We start from the raw sequence: 19,782 nt of genomic DNA on the forward strand, positions 1-19,782 counted from the left end.
AGTAATAGCTTTGCAGTCCTGGAGTTTAATGATGACTTTGACTTTATGCTGTATGGTTTCAAATCAACTAATGCAAACCAATATTCTCCAGTGGGGGTAATACGCAAAAGATCTTGCACTGTTTGTTCTTCACCTTATAAGTCCACACTGCACTCAGGGCCGTTTCTAGACAGGCATATATGAGGGGTAACTGTTTTTGTCAGGTAATTGGATTGCACTTTGTCAGGCCTCTACCCAAAGACCTGACCAACTTGGGTGTCCCAACTGAAGGCTGAGCTGCTGCTGGTCAAGCTTTTATGGTCACTAACGCGTGCGAAACCCCGACCACGTTAAGGTGGCAATCCCTCAGGGGGAAAACAGAAAAGCAAAAAATAAAATAAAATATTCTAAAAACATGACATTTAACTTAATTGGATAGCCTATGTCGAATATATTTGAAACCAACAATAACACTTCACACTATTGCCAATATTAACAAAACTAAAAAGGGTGTGCCCAGTTATAAAAAAGAGAATTCACAAAGTCTTGAAAAATAAAACTTAAAAATAGAAATAAAAAATAAAATATCCATTCAGATCTTTAAAATCAACAACATAAAATCTGTCTTAATTGGAGGGCCTTATTCAAATACATTTCATGGAAACTCAAATTAACACAGAGACATTAAACGCACCTCATTGCCTGCTCTGCCAAACGGGAGAAAGTACGTTCTTTGCAGATGCACTTCGTCTCAGAGGTAGGTTAATAAATTGGATTTAACTTAACCATAATAATAACCACAATTTGAAGGCAATGGCAAGATGCGCGGCATGGATGTTTAGCTGGGGGAGGGGGAGTTCTCTGCCGAGTGCTGTGAGCCTGCGCACAAAGAGTGCACGGAGGCAAAGAGCGGATGAGACGTGAAACCTATCATTTAATTTGTGCCTTTTCTAGCGGATTATTCAGCTACTGTAGTAAATCTTGTCCATATTTAGTTTGTGGGTAATTTATTATTTTCTTTCTAAACTTCTAAAAGTTTGACTTAATGGGACATGACGTTTGTTTAAGGGGGGCATTGCCCCCTCTTGCGTATAGCCAGTAGGCCACCACTAATATTTCAGAAACCAAGAAAGTAGCATTATTTAGATGAAAAAGAAACACCACCAATCAGTAAATTTTGGAAGCCCATGTTTATTGTATTTATTTGGACAATGTACAGTCTTCAGCTTTTAGCCCAAGGAATTATACCCCGATACATGACTTCTGTAAGGCATTATGAAGCATATTTCACTGATGTTTTTAAATCTGACTAAAAATTATACCTATAATTAACCTATACCCACCTATCCCCCCCCCTGCGACAAACTGGCGACCTGTCCAGGGTGTCCCCCGCCTCTCGCCCTATGATAGCTGGGATAGGCGCAGATTAAAGACACAAGATTAGCATAATGTAACCTGAGTCTTTCAAGGCCTTACTAAGAAGGCAGATACCAACAGGCATATCCACAGTGGCAGCGACAGAGTAAGAGCAGGAGGGACACCTGACCGAGCAATTGATTGGTAGCATTTTCCCACATTGCCAACTTTATCTACAGCTATTATTTCAACAGTCTGTGAGCAGCAGGAGGCATTGTAGTTTGCCACGATGATAGGAGCGCTCAATGAGGTGTATGTGAGGGTTCCATTACCCTGATGGAGGGAAATGCTCTCTATCCCAGTTCCGTTTCCATCTGTAATGTTAGCTGAGAGCCCCCACTGGAAATGTTCACACTGGGACAGATCATGAGGGCATTTGTTATTCTGCACGCTAACCACTTTACATAATGGCTGAATAAAATCTGTAATCTGGAAAAGAAGAAAGATGTGTTTGACATGTGTGAAAGGACTGTCAACATTCAGCTTTTGATCAGTAGGACATGTCTTTACCAGCAATTTGTGTGGATATGTTCAGAAGCGCTTTTGCTTATTTCACTGACTTACCTTGGTAACAACAGACAATCTCAAAACAGCATAATTTGAGTCAACGCCATTGGATGACTGTGCGTCAATAGTCAGTGTGACATCAGTGCCTGACTGCGTGCTGGCAGGTGGTGTTATGGTCAATGTAGCATTGGCATATTGCCCAGTTACCAGGGTGAGTCTGTCAAGACAAGAGTAAAATATAATAATACCACAGGGGCTACATTTGTTATATGCATTAAAGATGTGACAGAAACCTAATGTTGTATAGCACATTTGGGCGGAGCAATAACAACTATTGCTTACCCTTACCTTCTATACCAACTGATTATTGGGGTGACACAGGTCACTCAACCCTTTTATAATTTTAAAGGCCCAACAAATTAGACTCAAACAGGACATAAGGTAGCTGTGAACCCAATTTATGTGTTTTGGTCTAAGTTACGCTAACTAAGCTTCAAAGATATAAAAATGCTGTAAATATTAGCAGACTATCAGTGCCAGTCTTTACAACATTTAACATTTAAAGTATTATTTTAGCAGTGAACCTCTTACTCATTTGGGAAAATCATGGGGAATTTTCTGTCATTTCTGGCACTGATGGAATACTTTCCACCAACATTTAACATTTAAAGTATTATTTTAGCAGTGAACCTCTTACTCATTTGGGAAAATCATGGGGAATTTTCTGTCATTTCTGGCACTGATGGAATACTTTCCACCAACATTTAACATTTAAAGTATTATTTTAGCAGTGAACCTCTTACTCATTTGGGAAAATCATGGGGAATTTTCTGTCATTTCTGGCACTGATGGAATACTTTCCACCAGAGCTCTGAGTCATCACACTGAATGGAAGCTTAAAGGTCTGTCCTGGCTCCACACTGCTGTCCACCACAGCCTAGAGTGGACAAGGAAAAGCAACAACTTAAAAGGACTGGTATCGTTCTTGTACCTTGTGAATGCTTAATTATTCTGTATCTATTTATGGAATGAATTTGATTCGAATTAGACTCATTGTATCTGATATTATAGTCAAACAAAACACATTTACATTAAAGGGGAAATTGAAAAGACAAACCTGGATCTTCACTTTGGAGAGAGACATTTGGGTGTTTGACTGCCTCTGAAATTGACTGTTGGACACTTTGTCAGTTCCTTTTACAACGACCACAAACTCGCCTTTAGGGACAGCCTCAACAGTCACCAGAATTTCTCCATTGTCCATCTGAGTTAGTACACCATTGCTAAAACTCTCAGGACCTGAGACTTTTGCCAGGCTAACTTGTTCAGCAGTCATCGAAGACGGACCTCTTCTACCCATAACTGACAGTATTAGTGTGGCTGACTGGCCTGGATTTTCAGAATTAAGAAGAAAAGAATCAAAGTGTGAGGAAAAGCAAACGGAAAACAAAATTATATTAAAGATAAAAATAAAATATTATTACAAGATCTTTAAAAATCCTCTTTTGAGCTAAACAAGGTGCCAGTGGTGACGTAGTCATACATTTCACCACTAGATGATGCTCTTGTAATACAGAAACTTCACATCAATTAACTACACTTGTTACTTGTGTTGTAATATAAATACGTTATGTGCAATGCTGTTAAAATGTCAAAAGTTACTCTATTGGTGGGGTGTGGAGCACATTTTTTTTACTGAAAATAAATCTCTTAAAGCAAAATAAGGTCAGGTTAATGAAGTTACCTTCAACCGTAAAAGAATAAAACTGCTTTATTGTGGTGCTGTACCTTCTTGTGGACGCCCACTGAGCACTGCGTAACCTGGGTGAGGTCCAGCAAAGCTTTCCACAAAGTCATAGATAAAGGTAATTGTACTCTGACCTGGAAAAGCAAGCGTTTACAGTAAATACAGACTTACAGGAAATGCACATACACGGCAAAAACTCATTGAACCTGAATCACTTCTGACACTTGTATAATAAAGACTTGTAGTAAATAAACATATACCCGATTCTACCTGTGATTTTGAGTGTGTAGGGTTGGTTGGAGTTGATGTTGATCTGCCAGTTTCCTGCCTGCTTCTCAGAGTTGAAGCGAATCCTGTGCAAGTTGCCCACAGTCTGAATGGTGCCCAGTTTACCACTGGCCTCACTTTGACTCTGGGTTACACCTGAAAATGTTTAACATCCATTATCACTAATGGGTATTTTGCAATTACATTTGTTGAAATTGGTTGTGTGAAGCACGGAAATGTTTGGAAATGAGAGGTACCAGCAGGGTTTGTCAGCGTGAAAGTAATGGATCTTCCTGTGATGTAGATAGTGATGTTTTTCAATGACTCATCCAGTGTGAAGGGGAAGGTCTCTTGCGTTCCAGGATTTCTTGCTCGCTGAAGAACTGTCACCTGACAGAATTGAGGGAAAGGGGGGGAAAATGAGCGACTTACTCTGCGATCTCTATTCTTCAAACAATAGTCCAGTCATATAAGTCTCATTATATTCACTGAACTGTAGAATCATACCAGAGCTGAAGTTGAGGTGTCAAGGATAATATCTGTGGCTTGAGGAAGCTCTGATTTGGAAACATGAATGGCCTGGCCTCCAGAGGTCAGAGCTATGTCTTTGTAGTCGTCAAAGGAAGCAGCTCTGAGGGAACGACGGCGTCTGCTAAATGGTGTAGTAATGAAGAACGACACCTGTGGAGATCAGTTAATGTCACAGTTATACCCACAGCTGCCATGCCTAAGTAGGCTTAATGAATACTGATTATCATGAAGTGTCATTCTGCATTTACCTTTGACTTAGTGCTACTAATGAGAGCATTGATAGTGTCTTTGAGCTCAATGTCTTTTGCTAAAGCATCAGTGAAAACATAGATGTCAGAAGAGGAAGGAGCACCTGTCAGAGCAAGCTGGAGAAATAAAGTATACATAAAATCTTCGATGCATCCACATTTTCATCTTTCTGAAATGTTTTTGTCTGATTAACCAAAATCCCAGTTACAAGTGAAAATGTCACAACTGATTGTAGTACCTGAAGCCCTGACAGGCACATCTCAGGTTCATCACCTCCACCACTTGCTGTAAGCTTCGAGATTTCTTCTTTCATCTTATCCACGTGTGTTGTCCTGATCATAGGTCCAAACTCTACATACAAGAACAAAAAAGAGCTAACCATGTAGACTGACCTGAGGACTAAATATAGCCGGTTGTCTACAAGCACATTGGGACAATATGCAGATTTGCATCACAAATGCACTTTATGTTTCATAAAACAGAAATTAAATACAACTAGTACAGGTCGTTTAAATACCAGTAAATGCTAATATCATTAACGGGATAGAGGAGTTCATACCAGGGTCATTGAAAGGCACCAGGATGTACTCGGAGGGCTCGTCTTGTGTTCCTTTGTATGCGTCAATGATTTGATAAACAACTGATCTTGCTTCTTCAATTTCATCTGACATACTCCCAGTTGTGTCAATTACGAAGCACAAGACAGATGAGCGAGCAATCCCCATCATTCTGTGAGAAAAGAAAATTGAGTTTTCATTTCAATCCCAGAGTACTGAAATACTGAAGTAAAATACTTCATACTTCATAGTATACTCTGAAATACTTTGTTCATGTGTCATTATAGTACCTCAAAAAGTTACTGTCTCCTACAGCTAAGCGAAGATCCTGCAATAACTCGAGACTGGCGTCTGTTGCTGCTTGCACAGCAGCGTTGTGAAAAGCCAAGTTGTCTTGATGACGCTCATCTTTGCTGATGCCTCCTTGAGGATTGATTTTGCTAGTACGATCAGCTGCACCTCCATGGCTGCATTTACCTTACATAAGGAAGAGATCGTTGTACCCATATCTTGATTAGATATACTGATCTTGCATGTGTGTTTAAGTACTCCTAAAAAACCCTAAAAGCATGTAATAATAGTAAAAAATTATATGAAAAAAAATTGTGAAATCAAACTGATGTGTGTGTTAGTTTGGTTCAGTTCAGGTTTTATCAGTGGTACAGAAAACTGTCATACATGTCTGATGAATACAAAGTCACAGACAGAAACAAGTTAGGTTAGCTCAGCATAAACATGGCACTACTGAGGTAAAAAAAAAAAAAGAAAAAGAGTCTATCCTGTTAGTACATCTAAAGCTCACTGACATACAGTGGTCCCTCGCTATAACACGGTTCACTGCACTTTGCACCGTCAAAGGCTCCTGTGGTAGCACCTAAAAGGCAGAGGAAGATGCTAACCATCGCACAAAAAGTTGGACTTCTGGACATCCTAAAGGAAGGTAGAAGTTACCGTATTTTTCAGACCATGAGGCATTAAGCAAAACAAAACAGTCAGATGAGTCAAACTTTACTCAACTCATTGTTCTTGCTTCCTCTATTTCCGTACCATTGATTCATTAATGTTGAATTCTCTGGCAGCTGCTCTATTCCCATGTTCTGGACCTGAAAACAGGGTTTGATCTTTGGCTTCATTCTGTAATACTGGACTTATTTTTCCACAAAGTTTCGAACTTTGAGAGTCTTTAAACAGGAGAAAAGTGTGACAATGTTCATGCCTGTCAGAGTAAAGTGTATAAAGTATGTAGTGAGGGGTTTTACAGTCTTAAAACATGGAGAATAAAAAAATAAAGCTGGCTACTTCGTGAATTTCAATTTTCGTGAGTTATTTTTAGAACGTAACTTCCACGATAAACGAGGGAACACTGTATTCTGTTTATTATTTTCATTGAGAAGTAGAGCATTATGTAAAAGCACAGGTTAAACGGAAAATATAAATAATATTAGCATAACTCGATTTAAATGTTCATGGGAGTGTGCGTGTGTGTGAATATTAGATAAAAAGCACTTAAGCATTGCAAAAATAGTGTTTGTATGAATGGATATGAATTGGTGAATGAGACATGTTGTATAAAGCGTGAGTGCTTAGGTAGAATAAGAACTATATAAGAAGTTCATTTAACATTTTAAGCTACAGTAAGTGAAATCTGAAAACTTGAAAACTGAAGCCCTTGGGTGAGAGGTGAAACTTGTTCAGGAAATTTAAAGAAGTCCATTCATGTTCTTTCCAAGCTTCTTAGATGTTCTCAATCATCATGGCCTTGATGACTGAGAACCTACACAGGCATTGTAGACATTGTTTGGGCATCTGCAAAATGCTCAGATTGTAGTGTTAACTGCTTCGAGTACGCACTGCCTTCTCAACTTGAATGTAATTTATCTATGTGTGTGAAATGATACCTTTAGGTTTGACAGAAGAAAAGACTCCCATATAGCCAGATGTGAGTTTCTTGTCTTTTAGGATGTTGGGGAGCAGCTGATTGGGGCATGTTCCACTGGCACTGTCACAGTTACTGCAGGTGGGGGTGTTCACATCTACACACACACACACACACACACACACACACACACACACACACACACACACACACACACACACACACAAAACAGGATTACTGTAGGAGACGAAATATCCAGATATCTTTTAACAACTAGTGAGACTCTAAGCAACTCATCTCTTTAATTCATTATTTATGTACACTGTTTGGAGTTGTTTTATGAATGCAGTGGTCTGAAAATGAAACGTAATGACCAGCCAATGATAATCAGCCACTGTCATGTCCTTAGCAAGACTTCAGTCTCTGATATTTGGTCTATACATATTCTCTCGAGAAAAGAAAAAAGCATGGATGTTATCTTTTTATGGCACTTTACCCATCCCAAGGGAATGGGTTGGGTTCATAATAGTGGTGATAATCCACACTTACCTGCCAGGTTATCCAGAGGGAGGCCTGGGTTTATGAGGTTGCTGTATGGCTTTGTGTACCCCAGCTCAACCCAGTTACTGTGACTGTAAAAGTCCTGAGAGTGCAGAGAAACACATGTTACACAAACCTCATATAACCTCCATGCTTAAATTTCTGATTGTATGGCTGTTCCAATACCTTTTTAAGTTAATTCATTTATGCCCTGGTGTTTTGTTGCACCCCTCTCACCTGTAGTGTGTGAAGGGCTCTACCCAGTGTTGTCCTTGCAGCCTGAAAATTCTCATTGTGAACGTTAGCTTTAATGGCCACCATGCCCTGTGTGATTAGGCTCCGCCCCTCCAAGAAAGCCTCAGAGTTGAAGTGATGTGGAGCACTAAAAGATTTTTTTAACATATAAGTGAGATCCTTGCCTTACCATTTGTAAAAATGTAATTTAATTATTCCATAGGTTGTTATTCCACGATTTTGCTTTACCTGTTGACAAAGTCGCGATCTACCAACACATTCTGGGCGTAGATCTCTTGAAGAGCAGAATGAAATTTGGCACCAGACACCTCTCCTGTTGCTGTGGGACCTAGACAGGCTTGCACCAGCTCTTCAGGAGAGGAACCCTAAAGGGTAAAGTTATGAAGTTCAAAAAAATATTCCTGTTAAAAATGAAAAGGTGAGTACAAAATACATTTTACTTTATGAGGGGAACTGCATTTGTCAGAAAAAGAAAGCTCAAATTGTTAAAAAGCCTATAAGTTCTATTAAACACACACACACACACAAGCCTTGGTATTAAGTTTAATACAATCATAAAAAGGACAATAAATGGGTACATTTATTCTGTGGGTTTCTTTTTTGCTTTTAAAGCTTATCCAGACAAACATCCACATTAAAATGGATCTGACTTTGTGTTTAAGTGTTAATGTTTTTATCTGTGGCAGGCGACTAAGTTTATGCTATTTTGTACATATTGTATACCTACCGTGGGGTTGAACTCATAACCATTTTTCTCAGCCACCGCCTGACACGTCTCTCGCACTTTCTGCAATATAGCCGTTCCTGTAATGCTGACATGAGTGGATGCTCCACCCCCAGTAGAGACAAAGGCCATACCTGGCCCTAAAAGAGCCAAAGGCAGCAGCGCTATGACCAGCAATGAATTCATGACAGATCTATTTAAAAAAAAAGAAAAAAAGGAACAGCATTTGTTAATTTAGCTGATTCAGTTAATTTTGATTAGAGTACTGCAAACATACTAAAACTGTGTGGTTTGAGATAATTACAAAGTAAGTAATTAAGTAGTTTTTTTCAGAACAGGTTCAATCATTTATAAGGATTTTAAAAGGTTTTTATTTTAATAAAATATGTTAATAATATAAATAATCATTGGAATCTTTAACAAAAACTCTACTTTACAAACAATATGCAGCTGTTTCCAGTGCGTTACATTCAAGTACAATACTGTTCTTATTTTATCTTATTTCTTTATAGTTGTATATATGTATATTTTAATTTTAATTTTTACAGTTTGCACCTTTGATCCAGAGGACGATATTTCATCCCACTGTATACTTGAGTGTATATTGTTGGGTTGACAATAAAACTCTATTTTACTTGTGCTTTTTCATCCTGTGATTTATATTTACACAGATTTCAGAGTAAAAGTTATTATGTAGTAATGAATAAAAAGCCAATGAAAAATAATGAACATTTTCAAATTAAGTTAAAGAAAAAATAATTTAAAAGCTACCGTACATGCAATACGGGGAGAAAATGTCATTTCAGTTACATAAATAAACTATAAAATACAATCATACCTTGATGTTTCCAACCTATGACGACTCCAGTGGGCTTTAAAGTGTGCTGCCCTGTCACTGAATATATACTGAACTAAGGGAGGGGACCTGAACATGACATAAAGAGCTGTAATGTCATGTCATGGGGGTTGTTACATAAAATGTCTTGGTCCTTTTTCTGATAGGAAACATCTGGCAGGAAACATCTACCAGGATGTCTCTTGGGGCAGAGGGCAACCTGCCAATGACGCCAAGGCTTGTTATGCTTGGTAAAAAGTCATTTATGAAAATGTTCTGTATATTTTAGATAATAATTTGGGGGATTTAAGAGTAAGAAAATGTGCCGCACTTAGTGGTGTTTGTAATTCAACTTGACTGAGGTTAAATTTCTTTTTTACTATGGATTTAATTTGTTGATATTCTAAAAACCTTGTCTTGTTGATCCCATATTGTTCAACTAGTCTGTGTTACGTTTCGGTGTGTCAGTGTTTTGTTTTTGCGTGACTGTTATGTATTTCCTGCTTTACTTTGAAAGTCTGTGTTATCTTAGTGTGTTCAGTTTACATTTTCCCTGTCTCGTCAGTTCTAATTTGCCCCAGCTGTGTTTCCCTCCTGTGGTCCATTCCCTGATTGCTCCTTCTATGTATTTAAGCCTTGTGTTTCAGTATGTCATGGTCGCGATCTCCCCCGTGTTGTAAATAGTTTGGTGTTTGTTGTAAATAAATAGTCTGTTGTACATAGTTGTGAATGGGTTTGTTAATATTTTCGTTTGAGACACCTTTGTTTTGGGATTTTGGTGGAGAGCCTTCGTGGTTTTACTTTTCTTATCTTTGTTTTTCTACGTTGCACCCCGGTTGCCTAGGCCGGGGTGTAACATATGGGGGCTCGTCCGGGATTGCCTTCGCTGGGGGGTCCGGGGACCGCCCTAGCCTTTGTCGTCTGCTGGAGGGTCTGAGGGACCGCTCCATCCTTCATCCGCCTTCGCTGGAGGGTCTGTGGGACCGCTCCAGCCTTCGTCGTCTGCTGGAGGGTCGGTGGGGCCGCTCCAGCCTTCATCAGCTTCGTCTGCCTTCGCTTCAGCCATCCGCCTTCGCTGGAGGGTCCGAGGGACCGCTCCAGCCTTCATCCGCCTTTGCTGGAGGGCCCGGGGACCGCTTCAGCCGTCCGCCGTCGCTGGAGGGTCCGAGGGGGGGGCCGCTTCAGCCGTCTGTCTTCGCTGGAGGGTCCGAGGGCCGGTCCAGCCTTCATCCGCCTTCGCTGGAGGGTCCGAGGGACCGCTCCAGCCTTCGTCGTCTGCTGGAGGGTCCGTGGGACCGCCCCAGCCTTTGTCGTCGCTGGAGGGTCCGTGGGACCGCTCCAGCCTTCATCCGCCTTCGCTGGAGGGTCGGTGGGACCGCTCCAGCCTTCCTCCGCCTTCGCTGGAGGGTCCGTGGGACCGCTCCAGCCTTCGTCGTCTGCTGGAGGGTCAGTGGGACCACTCCAGCCTTCATCAGCCTTCGTCCGTCTTCGCTGGAGGGTCCGTTGGAGGGACCACTTCAGCCTTCGTCCGCCTTTGCTGGAGGGTCCGAGGCACCGCTTCAGTCTTCGTTTGTCTTCGCTGGAGGGTCCGAGGCACCGCTCCAGCCTTCGTCTGCCTTCGCTGGAGGGTCCGTGGGACCGCTCCAGACTTCATCCGTCTTCGCTGGAGGGTCCGTGGGACCGCTCCAGCCTCCACCAGCCTTCATCCGGTTTTGATCAAACATTTCACTTGGGGTTACATGTTTGATTTTTGGGTAGGGGGAAATGTTACGTTTCGGTGTGTCAGTGTTTTGTTTTTGCGTGACTGTTATGTATTTCCTGCTTTACTTTGAAAGTCTGTGTTATCTTAGTGTGTTCAGTTTACATTTTCCCTGTCTCGTCAGTTCTAATTTGCCCCAGCTGTGTTTCCCTCCTGTGGTCCATTCCCTGATTGCTCCTTCTATGTATTTAAGCCTTGTGTTTCAGTATGTCATGGTCGCGATCTCCCCCGTGTTGTAAATAGTTTGGTGTTTGTTGTAAATAAATAGTCTGTTGTACATAGTTGTGAATGGGTTTGTTAATATTTTCGTTTGAGACACCTTTGTTTTGGGATTTTGGTGGAGAGCCTTCGTGGTTCTACTTTTCTTATCTTTGTTTTTCTACGTTGCACCCCGGTTGCCTAGGCCGGGGTGTAACATCTGTCAAATGGAATAAATTCTGTTCCCTCTAATATATGTTCTAAGTATTTAATTCCTTTACAACTCCATTCTGGGAAATTAATCATATTATTGTTTTGTAATATGTCAGGGTTATTCCAGATAGGTGTACGTTTGCATGGGATTAATGAAGACTCCGTTATTTTTAGAAACTCCCACCATGCTGTTAGAGAAAAGCTGATGTTGATACTTTTAAAGCATTCATGTCTTTTGATGTTTGAGCTAATAAATGGTAGGTCTGAAATCTCTAGATCCTTGCATAGTGCCTGTTCAACATCTAGCCAGGGCTCAACTAAGAAGGTATGTTTTAACCATTCTGAGATGAACTGAAGCCTGTTGGCTAAGAAGTATTGGTGAAAATTAGGCAGATCTAATCCTCCTCTATCCTTGGTTCTTTGTAGCGTTTTTAAGCTAATACGCGGGGGTTTATCTTTCCAAAGGAATTTGGAAATATATGAATCCAGAGATCTGAACCAATCTTGTGATGGTTTGTTAGGGATCATCAAAAATAAGTAATTTATTTTTGGCAAGATCATCATTTTTATAGTGGCGACCCTTCCCATGAGTGATATGGGTAAAGATTTCCATCTAGTCAGATCGCCTTCTACTTTCTTTAGAAGTGGGATGTGGTTTAGTTTAGTTAAGTCTGAAAGCTTAGGAGAGATATTAATACCTAAATATTTAATATTTCCGGATTGCAGTGGGGCAGAGGAAGAATTATGGAAGGAGCAGTTAATGGGGAGAACTGTAGATTTTGGCCAGTTAATTGAATAATCTGAAACTCTTGAAAACCAGTTTATTAAAGTAATTACCTCAGAGAGGTTGGTTTGTGTGTTTTGCAGAAAAAGCAACACATCATCCGCATAGAGACTGATTTTATGTTCTATGTTCTTACATTTTATGCCCTTGATTGTTGTAGCCTGTCTAAATGCTGCTGCTAGAGGTTCGATAAAAATTGCAAAAAGTGAGGGGGAGAGTGGGCATCCCTGTCTGGTGCCCCTCAGGAGACAGAAGCTGGAGGATGTCTGGTCATTTGTTCTGATACGAGCCGTTGGGGAATTGTATAATATTCTTATCCAGTTTATGAAAGAGTTTCCAAAACCAAATTTGTGTAAAGTTGCGAATAAAAATTTCCAATTAACTCTGTCAAATGCTTTTTCTGCATCTAGAGATAATATTATGGTTTCGATGTTTTTATCGTATGAGTAGTCTATTAAATTAAGTAATCTACGAGTGTTTGTTGAGGAGTGCCGACCTTTTATGAAACCAGTTTGGTCAGGATGAATTAAGAGGGGGGTCATTTTCTCTAATCTCTTTGAGAGAGCTTTGCAGATTATTTTAAGGTCTACATTTAAAAGAGAAATTGGACGATAGCTTGAGGGAAATAAAGGGTCTTTGCCTGGTTTTAGCAGGAGACTAATGTTGGCAGAATTCATATTTGGTGGTAGTCTGCCCTTTTCCTCGATTTCCTGCAACATGCTGTGGAATACTGGTGCCAAAATTGTCCAGAATTCTTTGTAGAATTCTGCAGGGAAGCCGTCTGGACCTGGAGCCTTATTATTGGGCATACTTATCAGGGCTTCCTGGAGTTCACTTGGCGTCAGTGGCGAATCCAGTTCCATTGCTTGATTGTCTAGTAATTTTGGAAGAGTTACGTTGTCAAGAAACAGATCAATTTCATTTTTAGATGGGTTTATTTGTGGTGAGTATAAAGTTTCATAGAAATCCCTAAAAATGTTGTTTATTCTTCCAGGATCATATATTGTGTTCCCCGATAAATCTTTAGCAGCACATATAGTTGTTTTTTCTTTATTTATTTTTAGCTGGTTAGCTAGAAATCGACCTGATTTGTTACTGTGTTCAAAATTCTGCAAGCGAAGTCTTTGTATAAGGAATTGTGTTTTTTTATTAATAGTTTCATTTAATTCTAGTTTTGTTTTGCATATTTTGTTCAATGTTTCCTGATCTTGGTGGGACGCGTAGGCTTCTTCTAGTGATTTGATGTTCTTTTCTAATTCCTGAATATTTTTGTTTTCTTCTTTCTTTTTGTGTGATGAGAAAGAAATTATTTTACCTCTCATCACAGCTTTCCCTGCTTCCCATAGAACAGAAGCAGATATTCCGGGAGTGTCATTAAAGTCTAAATATGAAGTCCATTCCTTTTTAAAGTATTTAATAAAGTCTTCATCTTTAAGTAGTGATATATTAAATCTCCAGTTTTTACTAAAATATACAGAACATTTTCTAAATTAGATGAATCAATATCCCTTCCTACTGCAAAGTGGGAAGCAGATTTATCAGTCAACCTAGACCAAAACTTCTGGTCTCAGATTTGCTTAAAAACTTTTAAATTAATTAAAAATCCCAGTCTGCAATTAATACAATACAAAATACTTCATAGAGTGCACTATACAGGTCATCGGATGTTCAAGATGGGCTTTACATCTTCCAACAACTGCTCACACTGTCAAGGCAATACACCAGACAATTACATCCACGCTCTTTGGTTCTGTCCACCAGTGCAAAAGTTTTGGCGCGAGATATGTGAAGACTTATCAAAATGTCTGAAATGTAACATTCCAACCTCCCCCTTAGTGTGTTTGTTGGGCAGCTTAGATAATGTCACTTCAGAAAAGAATATAGCCCATATGATCTTCACTGCCCTATGCATAGCCAAGAAAACAGTCCTCATGAACTGGAAAAATAAAAATAATCTTAATTCTAACCAATATAGAAATTATCTATTAGATTACATTAGTCTTGACACAGCCTCTGCCACCACATTAGATCAATTGCTCTGGGCCCCTTTTATCAGCTCCATCACCTAGTGGGGGTGGGGGGTCATAGTTTGGTCCCGCCTTCACTGTTGTGATTGGTGAGGGGGTAGGGACAGGCTTAGGGCGTCGGGGGGTTCCCCGGAGGCATCTTCCTTGGGGGGCTCAACCTGGGGTAGCGGTCACGTCCGGTTGAGGGCTCTGTTGGCTCTCAGGTGACTGTTTCCTCGCGGCTGCGTGCAGCGGGGCTAGGGGAGGGTCTGTGCTGACGGACGTGGGTTACTGACCTGGCAACCTGGCTGCCCCTGGGTGGGTCCGGGATGGGCGTGAGGTTCTGGGGGCGCTCCGTCTCTGGGCTGGGGCCCGGGCCGGGCCTCGGGGGCTCGGGTCCTGGTTGGTGTGTTGCCGGGGTTGTGGGCGGGTGGGTGCATGGGGGCCCGGCCCTGGAGCAGGGTGCCGCCGGTGCATCGAGCCGCCTGGGGGGCTCTTCAACTGGTGGGGGGGATGGTCACATCTTGCAGGAGCTTTCTTCTCTCAGGAACTCTCTGCAGGAGGGGGAGATACAGGAGAGGTGGAGGAAGATCTCAGCCTGGGCGTTTACCGTCTTATGTAGTCTGGAAGATGTGTGGTTGGTGGGGTGGGTGCAGTTTTCTCTGTGGTGGGGTTGGGTGGACTGTCCAGGGCTCTGTGGAGCCGGGGGGCGCTACTGCACTGGGCCCCGGTCTGATGGGCCTGGGCCCCCCTTCCCTGGCGGGTCGCGGAGGGTGGGAGTGCCTACTGGGGTCAGCGGGGGAGCTGGCCCCAGGGAGGGGTTACCTGCCCCCCCCTTCCTTCCCTCCCCATCTCCAGCTGCCTCCCTCTTCCCGCTCCTCCACAACCACCCACACATGCAGGGCCTTGGAGTGGGGGTATGTCACCAGGGTGCAGAGGAGGCTACCCCCCCCCCCCCCCCCCCGTCCCCTTCTGGCTGCCTCTGCCTCAATTTTATCCCACAACTTAGACATTCACATTATTCACACTCTCATTACACATACATATAGGATCTTGGGGGTGGGCACAATCACGGAGTCCAAATCACCATCAGGGTGTATACCTCACCCCTGACGTCGTTGCCCACCTCTCAATTTTAAATACACTTAGTCATTGAGGGCTAGCAGGAGGGACTATGCGCTTACCTGCTGCTCCTTGGCAGGTAGCTCCATGCCCTCCTGGGTTTTAATTGCACCTTAGAACACATATGCATCAACACTACAATGAGCGGGTGGAGGGAGGTTTGGAGTCTTCTCCCACCCCCATTCTCTGCGGCCTGCTGGAGCGGGAGGGCTAGTAGGAGGAGTTGGCCGTCCGACTGCGGTCTGGGGTGTGGGGCCTCCCTGCTGCTGCGGAGTCGGGGTGGTCTGCCTCTCCCCACCGCAGGGAAAAGGGTAACACCACCTGGGTCTGGGTGCAATTCCCCCCTCCAGGGGCAAGGGTACCTAGACCCGGTTTGTAGAGTACGCTTGGGGAGTGTGATTGTGTGTACAGCGTCTCTTTATGTCTGTCTCCACGTTGGTTGAGTGTGGAGTGAGTGCATATGAGAGCATGAGGGTGGGAATGGATGTTTGTGTCTTTGTGTGCCTGTATGTCTGTGTCTATATGTCAGGTTGGGTATCAGACGCCACCTCTCTGGGGACACCTCAGGCCCTCCAAGGTTTGGAGGCCTATCTCCACCCACCACCACTTCCCCTGCCGGTGGCGGACTCCCTCAGGTGTCGGTGTGTTGGTGGTTCTTTGTGTCTGGGGGTGGGCGTCCGGGTACACACCGGCTCACTCCTTGGCGGCCGCTTGTCGGGGCCTGGGGCCTGGGGCTCGCTCGGGCCCCTTTGGAGGTGGGGTGCCCCCAGCCTCTCGGCCTAGGGCTCGGTCACTCAGGCGCAGCTGGGGGCCGGCGGAGCTCACGGGCGCGTCACTGCAACTCCCCCTGACTTCTGCTCCGCGGCTGCTGGGCGAGCCCTCATCTGGGACTCTCCTCAGCTCTTACTGGGACAGTGGCGCGGCTGCCCCTCTGTTGGTCTTCCATGGTCTCTTGTGTTCTGGGGGCCTCTGGATGTCTGGAGTTTTGATCTCCTCCATACCCGCTTCACACCCTGGAGGACGGGGCTGTGGCCCCCCCACACTCCCTAGCAGATCATTACATGGAGAAACCTTTGGAATGCAAGCATGCTGATCCACACAGGTATGCACACATGGGTATTCACAGACGCGGACTAAAGCTTTCTTGGCTGCTGCCTCAAAGCACACTGTGCGCTGTCTATCTTGCGTGCTGCACAATATCGTTTATTACTTAGTAAATACTGATATCTATGACTAGCTAGTTTATTGTGATGGTGCTTTGTTTTCTCTATTATTATGTTGCTCTTTGTTGTTTGCTGTCTCCTCTGTTTGTTTTTGTTTGTTTGTTTGTTTGTTTTTTTCTCCATACAGGTGACCCAGGAGTTTTTTTTTTTATTTTTTCTCTCTCTTCCCCCCCCTTCTCACCGTCTCTTCTCCCCTTTGGTTTTCTTTCTTTCTCTCCCCCTCTCTCTCTCATTCATTCCCCCTGTCCTATTTATTAAAAAAAAAAAAAAAAAATGACAAAGGATGAACTGAAGCTCTGCCATCACGTAATGTCGCATACTGCTGTTTCTGATGTCATTTAGAAAAAAAAAAAAAAAAAAAAAAAAAAAAAAAAAGTCATTTATGAAATATAGCTGATTAGACAATATTACAATTTCTGTTTGGCACAGGAGCTTTTCGTGGAGACAGGTATCCAGACTCTGTTTTGTTAGCTCTCATCTCTCTAATTTCCTTTATAAACAAAGGTTGTTGGACATGTGTCTCAGTGAATCCAGCAAAGTAACCATCAAATTTCACATTACATATTACTGATCAACATGGTAGTCTAGCTACACCAACAGCAGAAATACTGAATTCAATACTGTAAAGTTTAACAGCAGCACCAACTATAAATTCCAAAATAACCATACAGCTGATGCAACTCCGGTAATTTAATTGGGCTGACTCTTTGTTAGGTGTGTTTAATATGCAGAATAATTCCCAATTATGTACAATCATAATATGTTAACTTATGTACATAAGGCCATTAATAATTAACTGTACATAGCTATTTGCTTTACGATTATCTATACAGTGTGAAGAAGTGAAGTATTGGAGTTATTTTATGTTGCATAATGACAATGTTGCCCCTATAAATTTAAGGACAAAGTTCAATGACTGCCACCTGCTGGATGGTGAGTGCAGAGGGGCTTGTAATTGTTGAGCTGGACAAAGAGAACACCTTTGCTGATGCGATGTCAGTCTTCTTTGGTTCCCTCTATGTATTGAACCTGGAATACCAGTAGTCAGCGTGTGCAATATTGGAACTAATTCAGAGGTATGTTTGAACAGTTAGCTAATAGTGATAGATGATGAATAAATAATCTCTGAGTAACTCATTATTTCACATCACAACTCAATGCTACTGTGTGTTACTATTTATTATGGCATGCTTTAAGGTTTTTAAGGATAAACCCTGAAGATAGAACAAAATGTACCTCCAACAATGAAGACAAGCTCTCTCACCATCTTACAAGAAGCTGTCTCTGTCCAATAGGTTTTTTAATTGCAACAGTTTTTTTTCCTTCTTTTACCCGTTTGTTAAAAATGATTTCAGCTACTTACACTTTGTCACATGTATTGGCTCACCCTACAAATCAATGAACTCAGCCCACAAAGCAAGGTCAGGGTTCAGTGCAGGACAGTAAAGTTCCTTCACACCACACATGCTCATCCATGTCCTTGTGGACCCTGCTTTGTGCGTTGATTTGGTGGTGTGAGCCAGTATTTTTGGACAAAGTGTATATAAAGGCAGAAGTGTGGGGCTTGATATTCTATTCATAACAATTCAGTTTATTTGAATGGTGCCAACAAAATAAATGCTAAGGCACTTCAGAGTGTAGTTTTAAGACCCTAAAAAATATAACTAAGAAAACCCAGCACTTGTGCACATGTTGTCTGTCATGATATATACAAACCAGATTCCAAAAAAGTTGGGACACCAAACAAATTGTGAATAAAAACTGAATGCAATGATGTGGAGATGGCAAATGTCAATATTTTGTTCAGAATAGAACGTAGATGACAGATCAAAAGTTCAATCCGAGAAAATGTATCATTTGAAAGGAAAAATATGTTGATTCAAAATTTCACAGTGTCAACAAATCCCAAAAAAGTTGGGACAAGTAGCAATAAGAGGGTGGAAAAAGTAAATTTGAGCATAACGAAGAGCTGGAAGACCAATTAACACGAATTAGGTTAATTGGCAACATGATTGGGTATAAAAAGAGCTTCTCAGAGTGGCAGTGTCTCTCAGAAGCCAAGATGGGTAGAGGATCACCAATTCCCACAATGTTGCGCAGAAAGATAGTGGAGCAATATCAGAAAGGTGTTACCCAGCGAAAAATTGCAAAGACTTTGCAGTTATCATCATCAACTGTGCATAACATCATCCGAAGATTCAGAGAATCTGGAACAATCTCTGTGCGTAAGGGTCAAGGGCGTAAACCCATACTGGATGCCCGTGATCTCCGGGGCCTTAAACGACACTGCACCACAAACAGGAATGCTACTGTAAAGGAAATCACAGAATGGGCTCAGGAATACTTCCAGAAACCATTGTCAGTGAACACAATCCACCGTGCCATCCGCCGTTGCCAGCTGAAACTCTACAGTGCAAAGAAGAAGCCATTTCTAAGCAAAATCCACAAGCTCAGGCGTTTTCACTGGGCCAGGGATCATTTAAAATGGAGTGTGGCAAAATGGAAGACTGTTCTGTGGTCAGACGAGTCACGATTTGAAGTTCTTTTTGGAAATGTGGGACGCCACGTCATCCGGACCAAAGAGGACAAGGACAACCCAAGTTGTTATCAATGCTCAGTTCAGAAGCCTGCATCTCTGATGGTATGAGGTTGCTTGCATGTCTGGAAAGGCACCATCAATACAGAAAAATACATTCAGGTTCTAGAACAACATATGCTCCCATCCAGACGTCATCTCTTCCAGGGAAGACCCTGCATTTTTCAACAAGATAATGCCAGACCACATTCTGCAGCAATCACAACATCATGGCTGCGTAGGAGAAGGATCTGGGTACTGAAATGGCCAGTCTGCAGTCCAGATCTTTCACCTATAGAGAACATTTGGCGCATCATAAAGAGGAAGGTGCGATAAAGAAGGCCCAAGACGACTGAACAGTTAGAGGCCTGTATTAGACAAGAATGGGAGAGCATTCCTATTTCTAAACTTGAGAAACT

The 19,782-nt window shown here is 42.2% G+C and overlaps 1 protein-coding gene across 1 annotated transcript; it reads right to left on the minus strand.

Annotated features, from left to right (window-relative positions):
* Positions 1-1,150: 1,150 nt before the first annotated feature.
* On the minus strand, positions 1,151-9,581 carry vwa11 (von Willebrand factor A domain containing 11). The gene is made up of 18 exons (XM_085460309.1): positions 9,487-9,581; positions 8,652-8,841; positions 8,153-8,289; positions 7,907-8,051; positions 7,679-7,772; positions 7,152-7,286; positions 5,544-5,730; positions 5,256-5,425; positions 4,935-5,047; positions 4,696-4,812; positions 4,424-4,597; positions 4,174-4,306; positions 3,920-4,072; positions 3,691-3,783; positions 3,020-3,291; positions 2,706-2,839; positions 1,960-2,119; positions 1,151-1,824 (listed from the first exon to the last, which is right to left on the minus strand). Exons 1-18 carry the CDS (start codon positions 9,579-9,581, stop codon positions 1,444-1,446), a joined length of 2,883 nt encoding a protein of 960 aa, XP_085316435.1. The 3' UTR covers positions 1,151-1,443.
* Positions 9,582-19,782: the final 10,201 nt, after the last annotated feature.

The sequence above is a fragment of the Copadichromis virginalis genome, linkage group LG6 (assembly GCF_057382275.1).
Source record: "Copadichromis virginalis isolate Kocher_CV1m ecotype Utaka linkage group LG6, C_Virginalis_male_GT1.1, whole genome shotgun sequence".
Classification (NCBI taxonomy): domain Eukaryota; kingdom Metazoa; phylum Chordata; class Actinopteri; order Cichliformes; family Cichlidae; genus Copadichromis; species Copadichromis virginalis.